The sequence below is a fragment of the Chroicocephalus ridibundus genome, chromosome 2 (assembly GCF_963924245.1).
Source record: "Chroicocephalus ridibundus chromosome 2, bChrRid1.1, whole genome shotgun sequence".
In the NCBI taxonomy this organism is placed as follows: domain Eukaryota; kingdom Metazoa; phylum Chordata; class Aves; order Charadriiformes; family Laridae; genus Chroicocephalus; species Chroicocephalus ridibundus.
Window position 1 is genome coordinate 131,769,653 of NC_086285.1, and position 23,768 is coordinate 131,793,420.

At 37.3% G+C, this 23,768-nt stretch overlaps 1 protein-coding gene across 13 annotated transcripts in view; it reads left to right on the forward strand.

Annotated features, from left to right (window-relative positions):
* Positions 1-23,768, forward strand: part of CSPP1 (centrosome and spindle pole associated protein 1) — a 66,527-nt gene that overhangs the window by 15,993 nt on the left and 26,766 nt on the right. For 7 of the 13 annotated variants that reach the window (XM_063327002.1, XM_063327003.1, XM_063327001.1 and 4 more), the window contains 12 exons: positions 466-567; positions 4,002-4,447; positions 8,443-8,544; positions 9,191-9,273; positions 10,938-11,031; positions 11,988-12,045; positions 14,079-14,093; positions 15,028-15,200; positions 15,909-16,027; positions 17,956-18,034; positions 18,330-18,450; positions 20,376-20,523. In XM_063327002.1, coding sequence (XP_063183072.1) covers positions 466-567; positions 4,002-4,447; positions 8,443-8,544; positions 9,191-9,273; positions 10,938-11,031; positions 11,988-12,045; positions 14,079-14,093; positions 15,028-15,200; positions 15,909-16,027; positions 17,956-18,034; positions 18,330-18,450; positions 20,376-20,523 — 1,540 coding nt within the window. The remainder of the gene's footprint in view (positions 1-465; positions 568-4,001; positions 4,448-8,442; positions 8,545-9,190; positions 9,274-10,937; positions 11,032-11,987; positions 12,046-14,078; positions 14,094-15,027; positions 15,201-15,908; positions 16,028-17,955; positions 18,035-18,329; positions 18,451-20,375; positions 20,524-23,768) is intronic. The other 6 variants (XM_063327004.1, XM_063327011.1, XM_063327013.1 and 3 more) reach the window with 2 other exon arrangements.

A 23,768-nucleotide genomic window follows, 5' to 3' on the forward strand; every position in this document is an offset into this window, starting at 1 on the left:
CGTCTTGTTTTAATTATGAGTGGGGCAAGTCGCAACTAACCTTTACACACACAAAAAAATCATATGTTTAAAAGTCATCTGTAAATACATTCAGATTGTAAATTTGAAGGTGGTTTCTAATTGTCGAAGGAGTGAGGCTTTGGAACAATTTTGGAATAAATTTGGCAGGAGGAAACGTAACTGGTTTTTAGCTGGAACTTGATATACAATAGTGTTATCGCAGGCTAGACTTCATGCCCAAGAAGGTGACTTCTTCTTACAGGTTTCAGATTAAGAGAAAGTACTATATTCAAGAATGAACAAAAACCTCAAAGCAATTCAAGCCCTATTTATTTATATGTCACAAAGAAGGGGGAGGGCAAGCACACAGCTTACATGTATTCATTTCATACTGCAGTTCGATGAAGTTAAAAGCTACTTCTCAAAAGTGCAAAATTATGATGCCCTTTTCAATGCCTGTTTTAGGAGAAACTACGGCTTGAAAGAAACAAGGAGTACAATCAGTTTCTCAGGGATAAAGAAGAATGGAATGAAAGGCTAAGGAAATTAGGGAAGAAAAACACAGAGGTAATACAGTTTTACTGAAGGTGATACAAAGAAGAACATACATGATCTTGTCAATTGTTTTATTATTGATGAAGATATACAAAGTAAGACAAAATAAGCAAAGAATGTCGTTCAGTTAGGCCATAGTTTTTTAAATATATCTAGAAAGTCCTGGTTACGAGTCATATAGTAGTTCTTGATTCCTACTTCAGTCGTGTTGATCTGGTAGAAATATACTTTCATTCTTCTGTGTGTCTGAAGCAAGTCTCTGGATTGTTCTTGGTGCTAAAAGTGGTGGCCAAAAAAGCTGTCTCTTTGTACAGAATGTTGAGCTCCACTCAGTGTTCCTTAGCTTTAATTTGTAGCTGCTTTTTTCCTCAGTCTGTGTCCAGTTCATGAGAAAGCAAGGCAAGCGCTAGCTGTCAAATATATATGGTGCTGTGCAATTGTGAATAAAAAAATAATGTCTTTAGGACTGAAAAAGAGCTAGACCCATGCATGAGTGAACTCAGATTCTGAGCTGAGGCCTTTAATTTGTGTGGCAGTAGGCAGCTAAGCACCACGCAGCTGCTCGTTTGCTCCCCCTCCACGGTGGGATGCGGGAGAGAATCGGAAGGGTAAAACTGAGAAACCTCATGGGTTGAGATAAAGACAGTTTAATAGGCAAAGCAAAAGCTGCACATGCAAGCAAAGCAAAATCAGGAATTCATTTGCTACTTCCCACCAGCAGGCAGGTGTTCAGCCATCCCTAGGAAAGCAGGGCTCCATCACACCTAATGATTGCTTGGAAAGACAAATGCCATACCCCCAAATGTTTTCGCATTCCTCCTTCTTCCCTGAACTTTTATTGCTGAGTGTGATGTCATGAGGTATTGGATGTACTTTTGGTCAGTTGGGGTCAGTTGTCCTGTCTGTGTCCCCTCCCAACTTCTTGTGCACCCCCAGCCTGCTCACTGGTGGGGCGGTGTGAAGAGCAGAAAAGGCCTTGATGCTGTGAGCACTGTTCAGCAATAACTAAAACATCCTTGTATTATCTACACTGTTTTCATCACAAATCTAAAACATAGCCCCATGCTAGCTACTATGAAGAAATGTAACTGTATCCCAGCCGAAAGCAGTGCAACAGTCAAGAGGGCATTTTTAGGTCTAATTACATTGTTGTGAGACCCTTTTTTTAGTAATCTGAAAGCAATATATTGGTCTGAGAAAGCCCCTGTACTGCTTGTTAATTGTAAAATCTTGTGTAAAATGGGTGAATTTTCTTTTTAAAATATTGTTGTCTTACTTAGTGATGGACTGCAATAATTTGGAACTCTCAGCTAATGCAGGTTTGATTTAAGAAGGCCTTCCACTTTTTTTAATATGGAAATTTTTAAGCGTACCATACTGTGAGAGGTGGGTCATTCTATGAAGGGACTTGTATTTGTACTCACAACAGCTGAAAGTTTATTGTCTTTCTTACAACAGTTGCCAAGTGCAAATACCCATGTATTTCTAGGTTCTTTCTAAAAGACTGTTTCTTCTCTGTCTCCAGAAGTATTGTTGTCGCATGAGAAAGATCTTTTCCTCCAATGCGTTGAGTGTCATATAGTTGAAAACTCTTTTAATTTGTGAAGACAACTATAAGGCAGTATTCAGGCATCCTTTAGATGTTGGAATTCAATATCTGATTCTTATTGGCTTGTTCAAGGGTTGGAGTGCTACACAACAGTGATCCCTAGGAAATACGTGGCAAAAATGCAGCTTATGTTTGTGTAACTGGGTCTGTTATCTAGAAAAATCTAGAGATTTTTCTATATGTTTAGGCATTTATAAGAAGAAACAGGGGAAAAAAACTGGTGAGGATTTGTTGAGGTTCTTCCATCTCTGAGGGATATTTGATTTTGAGTGAGTCAAATTAATGGGTCTCATGATTAACATGTGTGACCTCAAAAGTTTGATCCAACAGTTTAGATAATCATAGGATACATTTCAGTTACAAGGAACCTCTGGAAGTCACATAGTACAGTCTCCTGCTCAGAGCAAGGTTAGATTCATAGTTAGATCAGGCTGGTCAGACCTGGTCCCATTCAGTTTTGAAAGGATAGAGAATCCATAGTTCCACTGTGCAGCCTGTTCCACTGCTTAACTGCTTGTTCATAATTTCTTTCCCTCTGTATCCCATCAGAGTTTCCTTTGCTGCAACTTGTGACCATTGGTTCTTTGAAAATCGTGATTCTGGCATCTCTGTAACCACCCATTAGGTGGAGACTGCAATCACTAGTTCCTCCTGCCCCCATACCTACCGTCCTTAACTTTCTTTTCCCAGGCTGAACAAACCCACCTCTGTCAGCTTCTCCTTTATGAGCTCGAGTGCCATACCCATCTCCGTAGACATCCTCTGCACTTTCTCCAGTTCCATCCATGGGGAGGGGGGGGAAACTGGGCGTGCTATATCAGAACCTGAATACTGATAAATACTGAGCAAAGGAGAAGAATTACTTCTCTTGACCTCCTGACAACACTTGTTGATGTGACCCAGGGTGTGGTTGGCTGTTATCACTGAAGGGTGCACTGCTGGCTCATGTTCAACTAGGTGCCCACCGCTAACCCAGGCCTTCTTCTGCAAAACTGCTTTCTAGACAGTCAGTGTCCAGCCTGTACTGGTGCATGGCATTATTCTGTCTCAGATGCAGAATTTTGCATTTGCATTTGTTGATCTTCATGATCTTTTTGTCAGCATATTTCTCCAGTTTGTCAAGACCCTCCTGAATGGCAGTCATACCCTCTAGTATATTGATCCTTCTTCCCAGTTTGGTGTCATTTGCATCCTTATTTTTCATTACATTTTGTAAAGTATGAGTTACTGTTATATGAGTTACTTTATTCTACAGATGAAGGATTAGTGCACAGAAATACTACAGAATTTGTCCCAAACCATGTTGTTTGCTAGAACTGTGTATTAACACTGGTCCAGTGTGACATAGGGCTGTTTTTTATCCACTAAACTATCCTTTCTCATAGAGGCATCTCCTGGGGAGCAAAGAAATGGATTAAGAAATGGTCAGGTTAAAAGGTTGTGCTCATAGGTAAGGAAGTATTACAGACATGCCTGAATCTGGATAGAATAAAGATATCTAGTCTCTTGATGAGGTATAAAGTTCAGGTTTTTTTGATTCTTTTCACCTTTGAATATGAAGGTCAAATTGGAGTTCGTAAAAGGCCCTTCCAGGATTGATAGCTGTTCTTCTGAAAAATAATAGATAAGAGAAAGAGTGCTCTTTTTTTTCTCCCCCTCAATAAAAACCATACAAAATCCCTAGCTTTTAAGCCCTCGTTGAAGTATTTTTCTTGCTCACTTCCTACCTTTTCTCCAGTACCTGTTTAGGGATTGTTTGAAGAAATACGAAACCAAGTTTTTGCTCAATGTGATTTGCTTATATTCATATCTTTTAATATTTTTTTCCATTAAACAGAATGAGATGGACAGGAATAGAAAGCCTGTTGCTGTTACCAGGCTCCGCCCAGAACTCCATACAGAAGTACAACCCTGTAATACAGGTGTAGAACCTCCCAAGAAGGATGCCTTTACTTCTACAGAAGGTTATGAAGAGCTGCTAAATAAGAGATGGCTGGAGGAAGACAGGTATCATAGGTTAGATGATGAGGTTGAATTAAGAAGTCGACTATTAAATAAAAGACTTGATGAAGATTTGGATGTTCCCAATCAAAGACGTCGTGGATTTGCTAGCCAATCTGTAATTCCGATTAGGAAGCATCACAGACTTGATGAGGATCGTGATTTTGCTAGAAGATACTACAGAATGGACCATGATCCTGAGATAAGTGAAGAAATGGACCCTAGATTTAGATGTGAAAGCGCTTATGACAGAAAAACTCCCCGGGGTTTTTATGCTGAAAGGTATTCTTAATTCTGTTTTCTCCTTTATTTCTGTAGTGCTTATTGACAGCCATGGTTTGCTCTCATTGAAAATTAGACAGGATTCACCCATGAAAGTAGGATTTTTGTACTTACTTTAGAAAGAAACTTTGCAATAATTTTTAGAAAAAATATTTAAAAATTGGACCAGTACCTAAGACTATACATCATACATTAGAGAACATTTTATGTATTATGGCAAACCAAGGATACAAGAGAAATTTCTCCAGAAAAAGAAGCCCACAATTCGCTTTTATGAAGAGTAGTTTGTGGGAAAACTTAACTATTTGAGAGCAAACCCCAGTGCTGGGAACCCAGGATTACATGTATTTTCTTACTCTGTAATATCTATAGCAAGTCAGTTTTTCAGTTCAGATTCCAAAATTGGTTTGAGCTTCAATTTTTGATGCATGCCGTTCTGTAAATGTAAAAATATATTTTTTAAAAAAAATCCTCTTTTTTACTGCATGTCTGGCTAAATGGCAGACTTCAAACATATGCATAGTTGAACCAAATCCTGATGGTGTTAATAGGTGTTGATCTCAGTCATCACTACACAATTTGAATAAACATTTAAGAAAACCCAAATCAAACTAAAGAGGCTGTTTTAGATAAATAATTCAGAAGCAATACTGCTATTATGTACTCTTCATTATGAAATATGATTTAATATTCTTTACTGTGTGAACTGATAAAAGTTTGGTTACTTTGACATAAATTGTTATTTTTTTCTGTTCTAGCTCACTCATCTAAAAGCTTTTTTTTTTTTTTTTTTAAAAATCATTCACGGTTTGACAGTCTGGCCACCTTCAGTTATTCCATTGCGAGAACCAGTTGCTTTCAAAAACAGATGGGTTGTGGTGTGAAATAGTACCAAACTGGAAACAAATGTGGTTTATACAGCTAAATTCAAATGAAGTAAAGCAGCATAAAGCAGTAAAGTTTCTTGTAAATAAATCTTAAAAAGGTGCTTGAAGAGCATTCGTTTGTTCACTTTACAGATCGTGGGAACATTAGTGTTGTAGATGATGTAGATGTAGAATTATTTTACTGCAGTTGCATCAATGAAGAAAACACAACTGTCTTTTTCCCTTGTTAGGCAAAATAACCTCTTTTTAATTCTAGAATTAACACTTCTAGAAATAACAGAAGGCAAATTGTACCACTCTCAACAGTGTTAAATATTACCGTCATGTTTCATTGTTAATTGCCGGCGGACTGTTAAATGATCTTTTGAGTCATTGTTTACAGGGATAATTTTCTGGATAGTACTGCAAATTAATAACTGGGAAAAACAAACCCTAAAATACTCTTCTACTGCAAAAGCATTTTCTAAATTGAGTGAAGTCATGCTTCTTTTCCAGTTTCAAATGCCAACAGAGTTAAAATAACTTCTCTACAAAAGTAGCTTTTGATATTCTTTCTCAGCCTTTTTAAAAAAAAAATTCATAAAAGAATTAAGTAACTGTGGAGAAAATGAAATGTCTGGAAGCATTTGGGAGATGCAGACTAAATAAATGGGTTATTTCAGTTTCAGATTGTATGTTCAGATGTGCTTCTAAAAGCATGTATTTATTCATACAGTGTTTCTGAAAAAGACTAGCAAATGGAAACAGTGGTTTAATAGATAGCAGGAACAAGATTGCCTGTTTTCTGCTGAATGAGGTTCAGAGAAGAGAATGTAAAATACAAAAATTGTTCTGTCCTGTAGTGTAATATTGGTAGAAATGAGCAAAGGAGGTTTTAGGGTAAGGGTGATCTTGTCCTACAACTTTTCGTAAAGAAAAATATTAGAACCTTGACTTGGTGTCTAACAGGTAACCAAAATGTCCATATTTTTGAGACTAACAGCAATGTTAATCCTCTGTGTTAATTAACACCCAGAAGGATAATGTTCTCTCTAGGTAGCTGTATGCCTCTGTCTAACAATTGCACACAGTCTAGTATTTAAATAAAAATGACCATTTGATAAAGTTTGAGCGTTTACTTTGTTTCTCAAAGAATATACATAGGATTATATATGTAAAACATCAGCAACAATGGTGTTTGAACCAACAGTAGACAGTGTCCCATAGATTAGAAATATACTAGTTCTTCGTTCCAGAAAACACTGATGGTGCTTATATAAATGTCTGTGACCAGTATATCACTATGCAATTCTTTGCTTGTTTGGAGAGGCCTCTGAAACAGTTCTAGTTCCAGTTTTCTTTTAAAAGCAAGTACAGAAGATAGTCTTGTCTTTGTTATTGGCAAACTTGGTGCATCTTCTTAAAAGAAGTTGCTGGACCATCACCTGAGTTGCCTGAACTTAAATTTGTACTTAAATAAAATTAAGGTTTAGGTTTTTTTTGTTGTGTATTTTCTACTTTGATGAATTTTTATTGAAAATTACTTTTCATTATTTTTTTTTTATTAAATGTGCTTTGTAATCTAGTTTTTTTTTTTTTCCCTTCCCAAGGAGCTTCACTTAACCTTTTATGAACTGTATTCAGTCTCTCTTCAAGAAGAAACACATCCATTAGTTACTGACAGCTCAGCTTCTGAAGAATTAGCATTTTTTTCTACATTTCAGGCAAAGTCAACTTTTCCAGAACACATTTGATTCATGACAGAAACTGAATTCCTAAGGAGGAGTGTTTTTGTTTGCTGTACTAAAGTTTTTATGTTTTTAAGTGGGCTTTATTAGTTTGGAGAGGCAGGTATTTGTAATGGGACTTTTCAGAAAGGTTTCTCTTTTGACAGAGGCACAAGGACTGTGGCATATTTCAGCAAATAGAAACAGTGACAGGAAAGTGAGAGGAAGTGCAAAATGTTTTGGTTCTTATAAGTGGAATGCTTTGCTCCATCCCCAGCACCAGGTCTGTCCCATAAACAGGATGCAACAGCTTCTCGATTGAATTGGGCCAGCGTGTCTGGGCCCGCCATGCTAAGCTTGCTGCTTTTTACCAAAAAGGTTGCCTCTTGAATGCCAAGGTTTGTTTCTTTGCTTCCTCCCTGCATCCTTTCATCACACTATGGACTAGGCTTTCTGTTTCCTGACTGTGTTTCCGTCTTACGTGACGAGCCTTCCAAGTAGCAGATTGATCATTATCAAAAAGATGATCTTGATCATGAAAGAAGATCATGTTATGCCAAGAGGGTGGATGTTGTTCTTTCATGTTGTTCTTGTGGGTTGTTAAGATGCCAAATCAACGTTTAATAATCTGCTTGCATCCTTTCGCCTTTGATTATTGGCTTTCATTTAAGTTACAGAGATGAGCAGAGCTATGGATCTTTTTACATAAAAGAATAAGATACGGGTTTTTTCCTATGATTTCCTAGATGTTTTGTTGTTGTTGTAGTTTGCTGAATAGTTAGTTCATGACTCTGTCCAGCTCTGGAAAATATATAACTATGTTAGCGTCTATTGGGTACTTTACTTTTCATTGAATACCTATTCTTGCCTTATTTTATCAAGATAACTTGAAGTCCTCCTTGAAGAGCAGTTCATTTGCAAGGCAAGAAGAGCCTGTAAATTCAAGTACCCCACATGTTTTCAGGAAGAGCTCGCTTGTGTCTGTACAATTTTTAGCATCTTTGGAATTATTTGAAGTTATATTACTTCACTTCGTATGTAGATGATTCAAATTTTAACTCCTTAATTTTTCTCTGTGTCTTTTATCTTGATCAAAAGTCATCTCTCTTTTAAATGGTACCAGGTGCATAGTGAAGGGCAGGTTGTTGTAGAAGAAGCTAGGCTCAATAGATGAAGGTTGCATGAACGCAGGTTTGGGAATTCAGAGTCCAGACAGAGCACTGCCTTGACAGCGCTACCAAAGTGAATTATTTCTAGGAATTTTGTGGAGTATTTTGAGAACTGGTTCTGCTGCCCAGTGTGCAATTGGGCTGAGGATCTATTTGCATGAAATTGCTGGACCTTCCGTTTCGGACTGAATGTTTTTAGGCAAGCATAGCTGAAAGTTTTCTATTTCTTTAAGGCCCTATCTGGATGGAATAGTAAGAGATCTACCTGCAGATTATGAAGATGAATTCAAGGAGAGAACACGTGTGCAGCAGATCTCCAGAACTGGAACTTCTAGGTGTGGTATACACTGTATTTTTCTGATAATTGCACTATGAAATCATGATGAAAGGAAAATGTTTATTTAAAATCCCTAATATGTTTTCTGAAATGGCTGATACTTTTTCCTGCAGCTGGGATATCGTAGAACAAAAAAAATGTGTTTCCTTTGAGAACAGCTATTGAAGCTTGCATGCCAATTTTCTTTTTGAAACACTAGATCACCAATTCTCCAACTGAAGACTTTAGACGTTTAGAGTAAAGTGGAATCCTTTTTTGATAGTAGCTTTAAAATTCCTCTTTTTCCTTTTCCCTTTGTTTTGCAAGTCCTGAAGTGATCTAAGTGGATGAGGCAGAAGCAGAACACTTGTAAAGCCCTTACATAAATTCTTGACTGGCACCACTCAGTCTGTCAACATCGTTGAAGTGCTCAACTGAGTCAGTGTTTCTGATGGCTTCAGAAACCGCAGGCAAATGAGAACTGTGAGAAATGCCTTTTTACCAGGCGGTTTCTTCTTTTCTTTGTGATATTTGTTCAGATTTTAGGAGAGCTGTTTTTCATAAATGTATCACGTAGTGATGTAAGCGCATCTGTCATGCTTCACACAGACTGCAAGTAAATTCTCGAGTTTGATCTTTCCATTTTCTTTTTATGTCTTTGCCAGAAATCAGGTACAAATTAGTTCTTCAGCTAATGAACAGGCCAAGCCTGCAGCTGAAATGCCGTATGCAACAGGCCTTGTTCTTGGTATGTATAAAAACCTAACTAATGACACTGAGTTAGCCCTTCTTTGCATATTTTATTTTCCTTTGGGAATAATTAAAAACTAGAAAAATTAGCTTGTTCTTTGTGCTAGTTGTCCCCAAGACTGGTAAATAAATCTTAGCTACAGAGAGAAAATAAAAAAAGAAAAACATGTTCCTTTCCACCCCCCCCTTAATTTAACAGCGCTTTCTGATTAATTTTGAAGAGCCCAAGTTTCTTCTTAGATTTCATTAACCTTTTAAGGCCCAGATACGTTCTTAAAAGTTTTTTTACAAAATGAAGTATCGGAGAAACATTAACCTCTGTATTGTTAAAGATATGACTTGGTATTGAATTTTAGCTGCAGAAATACGGGAAATGCTTCCGTTCACAACCTTGTGCAAGAGCAAACAGTTCTGATTATCTCTATTCTGATCATCTCATACTGCTTAAATGTAGCTGTTAAATTTAGCAGGGAACATTATTATTGAGCGTGGTAGAGAGGAATACTGTTGAAAACGTAGCATTCCTAGCTACAATTCAGAAAATTGTAAGGCAAGAATAAAAGAACCGTCGTAGTTCTACAGATCAGAGCCTTCAAAGAAAAGCTAGGTTTGAATTGTGGAAAAATTGACTAACAATTCTGGCAACTAAGTTGTCAGAATAATTTCTATTTATTTTTACATTTGAACTTACCTGATCTTCAGTGCGCTATATGGCAGGTCAATTTTTTGGAATTGTTTAAAGGCAGCATTAAAACAGCACAATAATTGAATAAAAAATTCAGTCATGCATGCATCATGGGTTTTTGTGGGGTTTTTTTTGGGGGGGTGGAGGGTTATTTTTGTTTGTTTGGTTGGTGTTTTTTTTTGTTTTGTTTTAGTTTCTTTGCAGTTTCCTTCACTTTATTGTTCAGGTCTACTTTGCTGAAGACCCATAGTGACTTTGTGTATGGAAATATGTTCAGAGTCCTTGTGTCTTGGTAGTCATACTATATAGAACATGGTGATGATGTTTTTTATTGTTTTCTGTTTAAAATAATGGAAGATTCCATGCTTATTGTGGGGGAACTACCACAAGTTGAAAGTTTTTTGGGTTCCTTAAAATCCACATGAGATGTTAGCACTATTTCCTGTTACATATACATATCTGCCAATACTTTGCTAATTTTTAATAGCCATGGGAACCGTCCTAAAAGTGTAGCAATTTGCTTTCCTCCCTGTGGGTTTTACTCTCTTTGGTTTTAACTTTCATGTTTGTACAGAGCAATGCCTTGTAATTTTGGAGCACCATAGCATATCTTCCTTAGCTGAGTATTAGCGGAAAAAAATGTAAAATTTAAGTACATTTTTTTAGTTGCTGTTGTATTGCATAGCTTTGAAATTTGTAACTTCCTGACTACACAAAAACAGGCAAACTAGGAAAATAATTATGAAAATTTTAGTAGTTTTGATCAACATATTCCAAACAAACTGCCTATTAAAACTAAATATACTTTTTTTTTCCCCCTCCATAAAGATCTAGTGTTCTGTGCACATTCCCAGATCGTATACTCATATACTTTGCTGTGTTTCATGTTTTAAATTGACTGAAATGCAATGTTTTTGTCCAATAACTTTTACGTATTTTGTGGAGCATTTGCGTGAACATGTGGTCATTTCCATTAGGTGGTCAGGACCGAGAACTTCTCCAAAGGAAAAAAGAGAAATACAGGCAAGAACTAATAGAACAGATGGCTGAGCAACAGCGAAATAAGAGACGGTAATGGAAAGTTACTATATTTTTAAAAGATAATGGCTGAAATTTAAAGGAATTTCATTAATTCAATGTGGTAAGAATAACTTCCATAACTAAGGAATTCCACCTAGCTAGGTAATGTTGCATACAATTCAACTTATTGGCATGAGAGCTTTAGTTTTTAACAAACAAAATTACCAGGTTTCAATGGAACAAAGGAAAAAACGGTTGGGTTTTTTTTCATTTTTAAAAAATTATTTTTAATTTCTTGAAGAAGCTCTAACTGAAGTTATCTTTCTGGGTGGCAGATGATTATCTAATTACATTATTACATTACAAAGTTGAAAATGAATCTTGTTTTGTCCTCCAATATAGGAAAGTTACCTTTTACTTTGAAAGCACTTGACTATCTGCCTTATGCAGAAAGTAAAACAAATTTCTTGCTTACCTTTTAGTAGCTGCCTGCTGAATGATACTGTGGATACATAAAAACACACAGTGATATTAGTGAAGGGAGAAGGAATTAAAAATGTTACTGTTGTCAGTTTCACTGTGATGGAAAATGCTGAACAAGCCTAAGCCCTGAAATTACAATATCGTACTTATTGCTGTACTTTTGAATCATTCATTTCAGTATCTTTATTATAAACTTGCTGTAACGTGAATAAGGATCAATTGTTAAGAAATGTCCTGAAAGGTTGTAGTAAAAAGCCATGTGGTGGTTTATGCTTTTATGGTAGTTGAATTTTTATTAGGCGTAATAGATGATAGCCAGATACTTCTTGAGAGTTCTATTTACAAATAATATACAGTAGTATTCTTTGACTCCAGAAGAAATCAAGTGGAATCATGTCTTCTATTGTCCTGTATTTTCAGAGTTATTTTAACTAGAGTTGTGAGGTTTGTGCTTTGAACGAATGAGTGTAGTTGTTACTGCTTTCTGATTTGATTTTTTTTTTCTTTTTTTAAAACAAAAACAGGGAGAAGGAACTTGAGCTCTCCGTTGCTGCTTCTGGAGCTCAAGACCCAGAAAAGAAGGTAAAGAACTTGGATTTTCCTTTCACCTTTATAGATGTAATTTTTTTTTTTTAAATTACGTGTACATCATGGTCGCTCAGTCACAAAACTCTGTAGGGCATTTATAGATAGATAAATGTTGTGTTTTTTTCTAATAGGTCACTAGCATAGAGTAAAATTGAAGCCAAGGATAATAAGGCTGTAGCTCGTTACACATGCTTTTATCTTAAGAGAAAAATATTTGCGTGGAAGTTATTGAACATTTTCTTTTGCTGTAACTAAATGGAAATTTTGTACAAGCAGTGGGTATCATGGAAAAATACTTAGCGTCCAGTGGTAGCCTGTACATGCACACATTAGTGACCTTTCTTTGGGAATGGAAAGTATGCTGCAGAAAGTTTTTGCTGTTTTTCAGTCAAAAAAAAATACAGTTGTTTTGGAGTGGATCTCCTTGCAGCACTGTTTAATTTCAAATCTGTAATTCCTTTTTAAACTATCAAATGTAGTATTTTTATAGGATTTTATAAAAAGCAAGATGCTTATATTGTGTTGCTTGTGAAACTTAGTGCAGAGTTACTACTGTCTCCACTTCCTTAGTAAGGTGATTATTGTACTAAGAATTTTGATTAGCATATATGAAAGAGTAGGTTGTTAGCACTAGTAACGTTAGTAGCAGACCGATTGTCACAGAACTAGTATGATTTGCAGGTGCGTTTGCGAAGTGTCCAAAGCCATTGCATCTTGGGTGCAGTCGAGATCTGCTGTTGGAGATGTAGGATGGGTAACTTTCTCAAGGAAGAATAAACAGTTTAATAATTTAACTGGTTACCTGTTTAAATTATCAATGGTGCTTTTTTTGAGGGAGGCTACAACACAGAAGGAAACTTGTGCCGTTTCTGGAGAGTTCATCAGAGGTGGAAGGAGCTCTTATTTTGTAGAAAATGAAGAAAAAGTAGCTCTAGGATGCTATTCATCAGCGTGTGAGGCAGGAGACTGAGAGTGCACATAGATAAGCAACGAAACTAAACCAAAATTCTTACTCCTAAATGCGGAGGGAGAATACTGACAAGTGGCCTGGCTGCATGTTCCTGCCCTCTCTGCTTAAAGTATCTGTGGTGCTTGTTTGATCCCTCTTGCGAACCGATTCAGCTTGGTTAACTGGCAAAAATCTGTATCTTTTTTGCTGCTCTAGCTGGCTTAGAGAGGTCAGTTGGCTAATCAGGGATTCAGATGGTGAAAGGGAGAGGGATGGAGCGTACAGCTGGGAGCCAGGCAGGAAAAGAGGAAAAACTGAGCAGAGGATGCCGCCTCTTTCGGCACAGCAGGCTGTAAGGTCAGTGTAAACAGTTTTGTCTAATCAAAGCTGACTAGGCAGAAGCATGCTGTGCTGAAGCACTCTATATACCATACGCATCACAGTCGGGAGACTGAAAAGTGCCTGTTGTAGGAACAAAATTATATCCAGAGCAAGTCCAGGGCATGTATAATGTTTTAAAACCATTAATTTAGCTGAAAGCCTTCAATTAAGTAGAATTGCTACATTCATTATGCAGCAGTCACCGTTAGCTTTAAATTGCCTCTCAGGGAGGGATTCTAATTAGGTAGATTTCTTGATTAATTACAGGTTGGTTAAATAGCAATGCCTGATTTAGAATCCATAAATGCAGACTGTTGTATATACTGCTTGTTTAAAAGAAAACAATCCCCAGGATGAGCTGAGTACCATAGTCACATCTGAAACTAGCTACAGAGCTGAAATCTGAGGCACTTTGGGAACAGTTCACATCGAACTCGTTAGTGAGAAAGGCTGTTTTAAATGTTCTCAGGGTTAAGACACTGGATTTGAAAAGACAAATTAAAAAAATATAGTCTGTAGACTGCTTTATAATTTTCAATTGCTGTAGCTCATATCTATTATCTAATTTTGTATTCACATCTAGAAATTTGAAGTTAAATTTTATAAACAAATATTCATGTCTAGTAGATTTTGAGAATCTTAATGCTGTAGTTCATGATTGGTGAGTACTAACTGCCTTGTATATACTGTCTTGCAGCTAAGTGATGAGGAGGTAAAGATTTAATATTTTGCTGAAATACTTCCATATTGTAGGGTATATGGTTTGCTGTTAGATATTTAACAGTTAGTTGGTTGCTGGTATTACTTTCTGTGAATGCATGTTAACGGAAGTCCTACAATGTTAGGACCAGCGAATTCAGAAACAAAATCTGTTTTACTTATATATGAAATTTTTCTGGTCTTCTATAATATTGACTCATTTAAACAAACATTAAAATGTTTATGCGTAGCAGCTGGTATAAGGGCTTTCTGGGTGTGATAGGATAGTTCTGAAACTAACCGACTTGCATGCCTTTGTGTTACTTGCATGTTGCCTTTGACTTTTTTTCTGAGGCTGACAGTTATCAATAAACATTTGATGCTTTAAAAAAAAAAAACTCCACAAAATTTTGTAATTGTTGGGGTTGCAAAAGCTAATAAAATCAAAGGAACCCAAAAAATGAAATAACAATATTGCAAGGAAATGTTTATTGGAAAAAGTCTCAGTGTGTGTTTGTTTTTATTTTTACTGATTATGAGCTATTTTAGTTTTTGGGGTGGTGGGGTGTATTTTAGAAACTTTTCCTATGCATAATATGATAATACTGTCCGTGTAAGAAACCACAGGCTGTAGATAACCTGTACTGCAGACAACTGCAGAAATACTATTTTTATCCTGGATAGTAACTAGAACCATATACTTCCTGAAACCTGCCACAGAGGCTGGATTTTGTAAATCTGATAAACACTCTGGATTTCCTTATAGTATTAGATTTCCAGTAATTCCTTGGGAGAAAAAAAATGCAATTATGAGAAATTTGAACAGCTAGTTGGGACCCAATGAAGTATTTAACACAGCCTAAATGGAGGTTCAGAATGTTTCCTAGTAATAACAAAGTAACTGCTTTTTTTTTTTTCTCTTTTTCTATTTTTTTTGCCCCCTTCAGCCAAATAGATTGAAGCAGTTTGGCTTGACAGCGAGAGCTTCTGTAGAGAATGTACCTCCTGAAAGGCCTAGGGTGGCTTTCCAAACTCCGGTGCCTGTCCCTTCAGCCTCTCCAGTGAATGAAGACTTTCACAGGGGGCTAGCCAGCACTCTTGGTGAAATAGCAGCGCCCAGGTGCTTCACCGTCACGTTCATTTTGCATGTTAAATAAGCTTAGTGATAAGCATGTTATTACTACTCAGTGGCTGTTTGTGTAGGATGAGAGTTGTGCTGTAGAAATGATGTCCATGGCTGTAATATTGAACCACATTGTGGGGGTACCTGGGGCACGTGCCCAGCAGTGTCTGTATTGTTAGAAGGCTGGTTAGAATGGCATGGCTTTAGCCCCTGTTAATTAAGCGATCTCCCAGGGGTAAGCTCAGGAATGTAGTGTAGGTGAGGGACAGCTTCCACTAGACACTGTGGTTGAGACTAAGCTGTTTTGGGAGAGAGAAGGAGCGTTAGGCATGTGGCTGGAGCTGTGCTGTACCACTTGCCCTTTGACCAGAGACTAATCCTTGGCTCATTTTATTTACTGTTACTGATGTAACCAGTAAGTATCAGTAACTGAACCAGTTAAATAAGGCATGCTTATTTTATGTTCTTTAGATCTCTGAAATAGTGTGCGTTCATGTACTACTCCCTAAGGGAAGGTTAATTTCCTACTGAGGCTTTTTGTACCTTGTTCCTGTATGGCACTAATGAGAGGTCTTGGGCTGAGCTAAATATAGAGTTTTTCTATAGTGAATTCTCTTTCTCTTTTTTTCCTTTCTTTCTTCTTTTAATGATCTCTCTTTTCAGTTGTACAACAAAACAAAAAATTGCGTTCCTTTTTTCTTTAAGGCTTGTGCCGATGCCACCGCCTCCACCACCAGTTTTGACAGACAACTATAGAACACCTTATGATGACGCATACTACTTCTACGGGGTTAGGAATCCTTTGGATCCCAATCTTGCATATTGTAAGTTGATGATTTTAGGCGGATTGGTTGTTAGAGTGATTCAGGTAACTGCTTTTAATCTAGTTAGATGATGAATAAGTTTGATCTAGTTACAGCAATTTAAATCCATTTCTTAGATGTGTGTTGAATGAAAAGTAGTCTTTTCTCAATACTAGTTTTGAATGAAGTGGTTTTCTCCAACTGTAAAAGGGGCTATGGCTTCCAGAAATCTTGTTCATTGCTTGAACAAGCTCTAGTCTCAGCTACTTAGCCTTTACTCCTACCAGATAATTTTCTTTATAGTTTTGATAATCAAAACATTATCTTCTAAAATTGCTTAAATCATATTATAGTCGATTACATGTTTAGGTGTTGTTACAATTTCAGATATAATTTTAAATATTTTAAAGGAACTGTATGTAGTAATTGAACTTTTTATTTTAAGAAGTCTTTTTTTTAATCTACCCTTTGACTGCTTCATGATGATTTCATGAGTGAAACAACTGGGATGTGTGTGGAGGGACGGGATTGTGTGGTGTTTGTTTTTTTTTCCTTTTAAAAAAAACTTTAAAAAGTTGTTGTGCTACCTTCATAGAAAAGTTACAGAATCATAGAATGGTTAGAGTTGGAAGGGACCTTAAAGATCATCTAGTTCCAACCCACCTGCTGTGGCCAGGGACACCTTCCACTAGATCAGGTTGCTCAAAGCTTCATCCAAGCCTTGATCACATCCAGGGATGGGGCATCTACAGCTTCTCTGGGCAACCTGTTCCAGCTCCTCACCACCCTCAAAGTAAAAAATTTCTTCCTAATATCTAATCTAAATCTGCCCCCTTGCAGTTTAAAACCGCTACCCCTCATCCTATCGCTGCACTCCCTGATAAAGTGTCCCTCCCCTGAACAACCCCAGCCCTCTCAGCCTGTCCTCACAGGAGAGGTGCTCCAGCCCTCTGATCATCTTCATGGCCCTCCTCTGGACTTATTCCAACAGGTCCATGTCCTCCTTCTGTTAGAGGCTCCAGAGCTGGATGCAGTACTCCAGGTGGGGTCCAAGTTAAAATAAAGGAGGAAAAAAAACTTAAAAGAATAACCCTTACCGGTTGATTTAAATGAGATTTGTATCAACTGGGGAATTTCAGGAATGCTAGAGATTTAAGAAGAAAATTTTTGAGATTTTTTTTTTTTCCCCCAGTGTAAATTTCTCCCTATCTTGAAATGTTTGAGAAAGTTTGGGTTAGTTTTTTGGTGGTGTTTTTTTTTCCAGACACCTTTTTTACCTTTTCTTTGTAATCTTATTACCCTTGTATCATATAACCTCTTGGGTAAAATGGCTTATGGTTTATAGAGTATTAAATAAATTAATACTTAAAATTCACATATGAGAGTTAGGTTGTCTAAAGGTTTGTTGTCACAAACTGGAACATTGCTAATGCTTAAAATTTGAAAGTGTGAAATTGTTTGAGAGATGCATCTTGTACTGTTTTGAACGCAAACAGTAGTATGCCCAGTAATGTCAAGCCCTGCTGCGGCGGAGTGCTGCAGGTCCCACTTCGAGTACAGATGCCAAATGTGCTGTAGTTCTGCAGGAGGCAGTGGGGTTCTCCGCACAACAGAGGGCAATTTGGAAAGCATGAAGAGAAGTGTTACATCAAGCAAAGTTATTTCTCTTTGTTAATTTGTTGTAGAATAAGTTAATGAAGACATTTGTAAATTTAAAAGGGATTTAATTGAATTTAAGAAGTAGATTTGTACCTTGGCATTGTGTTTCTTGCTTTAGGGGGCATTAATGATTAGCTACATTTGTTATAGAAGTTGAGAGTCCTGTTTGTAATTCTGCAGTCACAGAGCTTGAACAGTGAGTTCTGTTTTTTAAGTAACGGCAAATGTTTATTTTTGAGCATTCAAGGGTTAAAATAGTAATTTTTTTTTTTTTTTTTTTTACTATGTAGATGGTACAGGTATGATGGGAATGCAGCCCACACCTAATCTGGATCCTCCTTTAGGCCAAGCCCCGGCAGAGCAATCTGTGTAAGTATTATCTGTATTCATATTCTTGGTTTTTATTTATCTGTATTGATACGCTTTTCATGTTGCAAGTATTTTGCTGAAAACGGATATGCCTTTGAATTAAAGTCCATTAAAGACAACTCTTCATAGTTCTAATTAAGAATTTCTGTCTGAACAATAATTCAGTCAACTCCTGTTTTTATATGGATTTATTAAAATGTTTGAGATTATAAATTGCCAAGCAATTTTTTTTTAAATTTCACCCCCTCTGGACCCTGTGATGTTTTCCTTTTATATGTCTGATTTTCTAATTCAGAAGTAACTTTGGACAGAAGAATACAGGAGACAGACAAAGAAGCACAGGAGTATTTTCTGAAGAAAAAACAAAGCCTTCTAAAGAGGCAACATTATCTTATCAACAAGAATTACAACAGCAGGTACAGAGTGGTAAAGCTGATGCTTTCTTCTTTTACTTTTTAACATATAATGGTTGTAACTGTAGTACTCTTTCAAACATATTTATTTAGTTTACAAGTAAAAAGCTATCTTAACTCTCCCTCCCTTCATCACTTCCTTCCTCCTATTTCTCTGACCCTGCTTTAGCTCATTTTAGCATTTCAGGTGGACAGTAAACTCTTCGATTTTTTTGTCAGAGGCAGAGTGAATGTAAAGACTGACAGTAAACAGATTAGTTCCAGGCATGGAGTTTTATATAATTATTTTTATAATTATATAATTATTTTAATAATTTCATACTATATTGCAATAATTATATAATTTATTGCAGAACAAAAAGCAGTGAGTCGGTTTGCTCTGATATTCCTACTGAAAGATTGCTTTTGGGCATTATTGCTCTAATTATTAGGAGCACTCTAATTTCAATAAATTCTTCATGATCATTTGGATACTAATTCTACAGCCTCCCTAATGTTTATCTCTAGTATGCTCGTAGGTGGTGTCTTATCTCTTTTCAGCTCCGTTTTTGACAGAATAGATAAATTTCATGTCTCCTGTCTTCCAGTAGACATCCTAGTCCCTTACTCATTTTAGTGGCCTTTTGCTGCTGCATCTTATGGGAGTTTTTATTTATTAACTATATTTGACCGTGATAAGACATGTTATTTCAGAAGAGATTTTGCTAGAACCCAGTTCAGTGTCACTAACATTTTCTTATCTTATTCTTCTTTATGTATTTCTTCAGTGGACGTAAATAATTGTTATAAAAATATTCTCATTCTAATTGTGATTGTGCATAGGGATAAAGGAGAGGCTGCCAATCAAGCTCAAATTAAGAGTAAAATAAATATTTAGGAATAGTGTCTGATGTTGCGCTTGCTCTTCTCTGAAGGCATTTTCTTACTATAGTCTTAAGAAGTAAATTTTATCTTCCCATATGAGAGACTGCACAATTTGACATAAAGGTCTAATAAACATGACACAACGCAGTCTTTCAAAGTTATTTTGCTGCTTATGGGTTGAAAGCAAACAGAATGTATTCTGCTTTTTTTTCCTGTAGGTAAACCTGACTGACCATTTTTGTAAATAATTGACAGGACTAGATGGGTCTTTTTGTTGACTCATTATATGTCTTATGAAATTGTCTGACTGCTTGATAAAGGGAAATGTTTATCTAATGCACAGAAGAAATAAACTTAAGAAAAAATACATTAATAGATTTCAGCTACATAAATAATAGCTAATAGTTTAAAAGCTTTTAAAAAAAAGTTGGATTTTTTTAACAGCTATTATCTTTATAAATGCTACATTAAATTATTAGGAGACTTAGTTATATAAATTTAGCCTTATTTTGAAGAAAAGGAAGAACAAGCCACGTGAGCAGTTCTGTGTTATTTGCATACATCATCATGTATTGCTGCAGAAAACTATTTCATGAATCATTATAGAATCGTGTAGTATTCTACTAAGGCATTTATTTTTAAGAGTCTTTCTTCATCTCCTGTCATCTCTAGTCTAAGTTCTGGTTAAACAAAATATGCCAGGTTGAGAGAAGCAAGTGCTGTGATATTGTAGAATTTTGCCTGTTTGATTTTCAGGCAGTATGAACTTCTGTATCACAAGATCCAAGGATATGGGACTTTACTTTGCTGCAGGTGTCTGCTGTGAACATTTCTGGAACTTAGAAGTCTTACAGTATGTTTCTCTGTGATGATGCACAACTGTACATGCACGTTTTGACAGCAGTATTCAATGCACTGTCTGCAGTATAGGCAGTGAAATGTTTGCAGTTTGCTTGATATAGATGGGTGGAATGGGGAATTACAGTATTCACCTTGCTCTGTTAACTTTTCATTAAAATTATACTTAATGTGATATTTTCATGCTTTGGTTTGTTTGGGTTTAGATAAGAGAGAGAGAGGAACGACGCAGACGAGAGAGAGAGGAGAAGGAACGCTATGAAGCCAAGTTAGAAGCAGAAATGAGGAATTACAACCCCTGGGGAAAAGGTGGTGGTGGTGCTCCTCTCAGAGATGCAAAAGGAAATCTGATAAGTATGTTTGCCAAAATTATGGATTGTCTTTTCAAGATTGATGTTTTCTTGCTCTTGTAAACGTTCTATTCAGATATGTTATTCCTTGCTACTCAGATATGTTATACCGACACTGGTAGCCCTTTATCGACAAATAGAAGTTCTTGTTTCAAGCAGATACGCTCTAGGAATATTTAAGTGAGTAATTATTTTGATTTCAGTAGAATCGTTCAAAGAGTACAAGTTGAACATGGGAAACACGTGATATGAATTCAAAACACAATAGTAAAGGGAGAAGGAGGAAAACAAGCTGTTAGAAACAACTGCAATACAAATATGCTGAAGTTTGTTGTGAAGACTTTAAATTAAACATTTTCCAGGAACAGTTGTTTTTATTGTTTGTATTTTTTTTTAAATTGCTTCTAGGCTTAGAAAGCCTTACTTGGGACATGGAAAATGGAAGCGTGTTTGAATAAATATATAAAGCTAAGTGGACTATTTAAATTTCCCCAAGTAATGCTGCTGGTAAATGGCTATATAAATAGCGGTCACACAGCAGTAATGTTTTTTAAGATTTATGTTTTTCCAAGTGCTGTTTTATACAAGATGGGACTGTAGTGGGCTGGGAGATGGCTGTGAGTGGGGCAAGTTGTTCATCCACCCCTCCAGTAAATTGGAGATAGATGTAAGATTAAAACTCAGATTCCTGATTCTCGTTCCTACTGAACCCTAAAACAATATTTTATCTAAAATAAAAATAGAACTCGGTAGGTGCAATTAGATTTGTATATTTCAAAACAAAATTATTAACGCTAAATTAACTTAAGTGCCATAGATCCTCTTTTGTTGAACACTCTCCCACATAGTCTATAGAACAGTTTCGGAAATCCGCTTAATGATGTCTCACTTAAGATAAGTCAAATGGACTGGACGCTTTTTGTTCTTTCTCCCACCCCCAGGAATTTGAATGCTTCCAATTATTCTGGGAAAAAAGAGAATACCTAATGAATTACCCAGAGGAAGTGAAGAGGGGTCTTTGAGACAAGCATCCCTCATATGCATGCAGGGGTATCAGGTAGTTTACTCTTTTGGAAAGCTGAATACACTAGTGGAAGCGGTAGTAGTTATGGTCCAAAATGACTAGAAGTGGTAACTTTTAAAGTGAGTCAGTCTTAAAATTTTAAAACTATTCATTTCTCACGTGAAGCAAATTGATTTTCTTGTTACTGGAGTATGATGATGAAATCTGATTAGATTTTTAAAATATGTCTTCCGATAAATTTCAATACGATAATTTTCAAAGCATGGAACACTTACTGGATAACAGTTTATATATAAATAATTAGTTTCAGTTTTATGATACCTGAGCAACATACGTCTAAATTCACAGTGTAGTTTGAGGGCAGGGGATAAAGCTTAAATGCTTTTTAAAGATTGTGTGCCCAAATAACAAGTTTAGAAGCTTGTGTTGAGGATCCAGGTTTGTGTTTATCCCCAGAGCAGAGAGAGGTGTTCACACTGCCTAGCTTCAGGCACTGCATTTAAGTGTTTGGCTGCTTTCTCTAGGCTTTATAATGGTGTGAGTAGAGCAGGCCAGAGGAAAGTGTAGAATCATAGTGGTGTTTAGGTTGGAAAAGACCTTTCAGATCATCAAGTCCTACCTTGGCACTGCCAAGTCCACCACTAAACCACATCCCTTAGTGCCACAGCTACGTGTCTTTTAAATACCTCCAGGGATGGTGACTCAACCACTTCCCTGGTCAGCCTGTTCCAGTGCTTGACAACCCTTTACGTGAAGAAATTTTTCCTAATCTTCAATCTGAACCTCCCCTGGCGCAACTTGAGGCTGTTTCCTCTTGTCCTATTGGCTATTACTTGGGAGAAGAGATCAATTGCCACCTTGTTACAACCTCCTTTCAGGTAGTTGTAGAAAGCAATAAGGTCTCCCCTCAGCCTTCTTTTTTCCAGGCTGAACAACCCCAGTTCCCTCAGCTGCTCCTCATAAGGCTTGTTCTCTAGACCCCTCACCAGCTTTGTTGGCCACCTTTGGACACACTCCAGCTCCTCAATGTCTTTCTTGTAGTGAGGGGCCCAAAACCGAACACAGTATTCAATGTGTGGCCTCACCAGTGCCAAGTACAGGGGGACAATCACCTCCCTAGTCCTGCTGGGCCACACTATTCCTGATACAGGGCAGGATGCTGTTGTCCTTCTTGGCCACCTGAGCACACTGCTGGCTCATATTCAGGTGGCTGTTGATCAACACCCCAGGTCCTTTTCTGCTGGGCAGCTTTCCATTCACTCTTCCCCAAGCCTGTGGTGTTGCATGGGGTTGTTGTGACCCAAGTGCAGGATCTGGCACTTGGCCTTGTTGAAGCTTATACCATTGGCCTTGGCCCATCGCTCCAGCCTGTCCAGATTCCTCTGTAGAGCCTTCCTACCCTCAAGCAGATCAACACTCCCACCTAGTTTGGTGTCATCTGCAAACTTACTGAGCGTGCACTCGATCCCCTCGTCCAGATCGTTGATAAAGATATTAAACAGAACTGGCCCAAATACTAAGCCCTGGGGAATATAACTTGGTTAGTCAAGCAGGACCTGCCTTTCATAAACCCATGCTGACTGGGCCTGATCACCTGGTTGTCCTGTACATGCTGCGTGATGGCACTCAAGATGATCTGCTCCGTAACCTTCCCTGTCACCGAGGTCAGACTGATATACCTGTAGTTCCCCAGATCCACCTTCTTGCCCTTCGTGTAGATGGGTGTCACATTTGCTAACTTAGGGTTAACTGAGACCTCCCTGGTTAGCCAGAACTGCTGGTAAGTGATGGGAAGTGGTTTGGTGAGCACTTCTGCCAGCTCCCTTAGTACCCTCGGGTGGATCCCTCTGGCCCCATAGACCTATGTGTGTCTAAGTGGTGTAGCAGGTCATTAACCATTTCGTTTGGATTATGGGGGCTTCATTGTGCTTCCTGTCCCTGTCTTCCAGCTTAGGGGGCTGGGTACCTGGAAAATAACTTGTTTTACTATTGAAGACTGAAGCAAAGAAGCATTAAGTACCTCAACATTTCCTCATCCTTTGTCACTATGTTTCCCCCTGCATCCAATGAAGGATGGAGATTCTCCTTAGCCCTCCTTTTGTTGCTAATGTATTTATAGAAACACTTTTTTGTTGCCTTTTACGGCAGTAGCCAGATTAAGTTTAGTTCATCTTTGTCCCTTCTGATTTTATCCCTGCATAACCTCATGTGATCTTTGTAGTCTT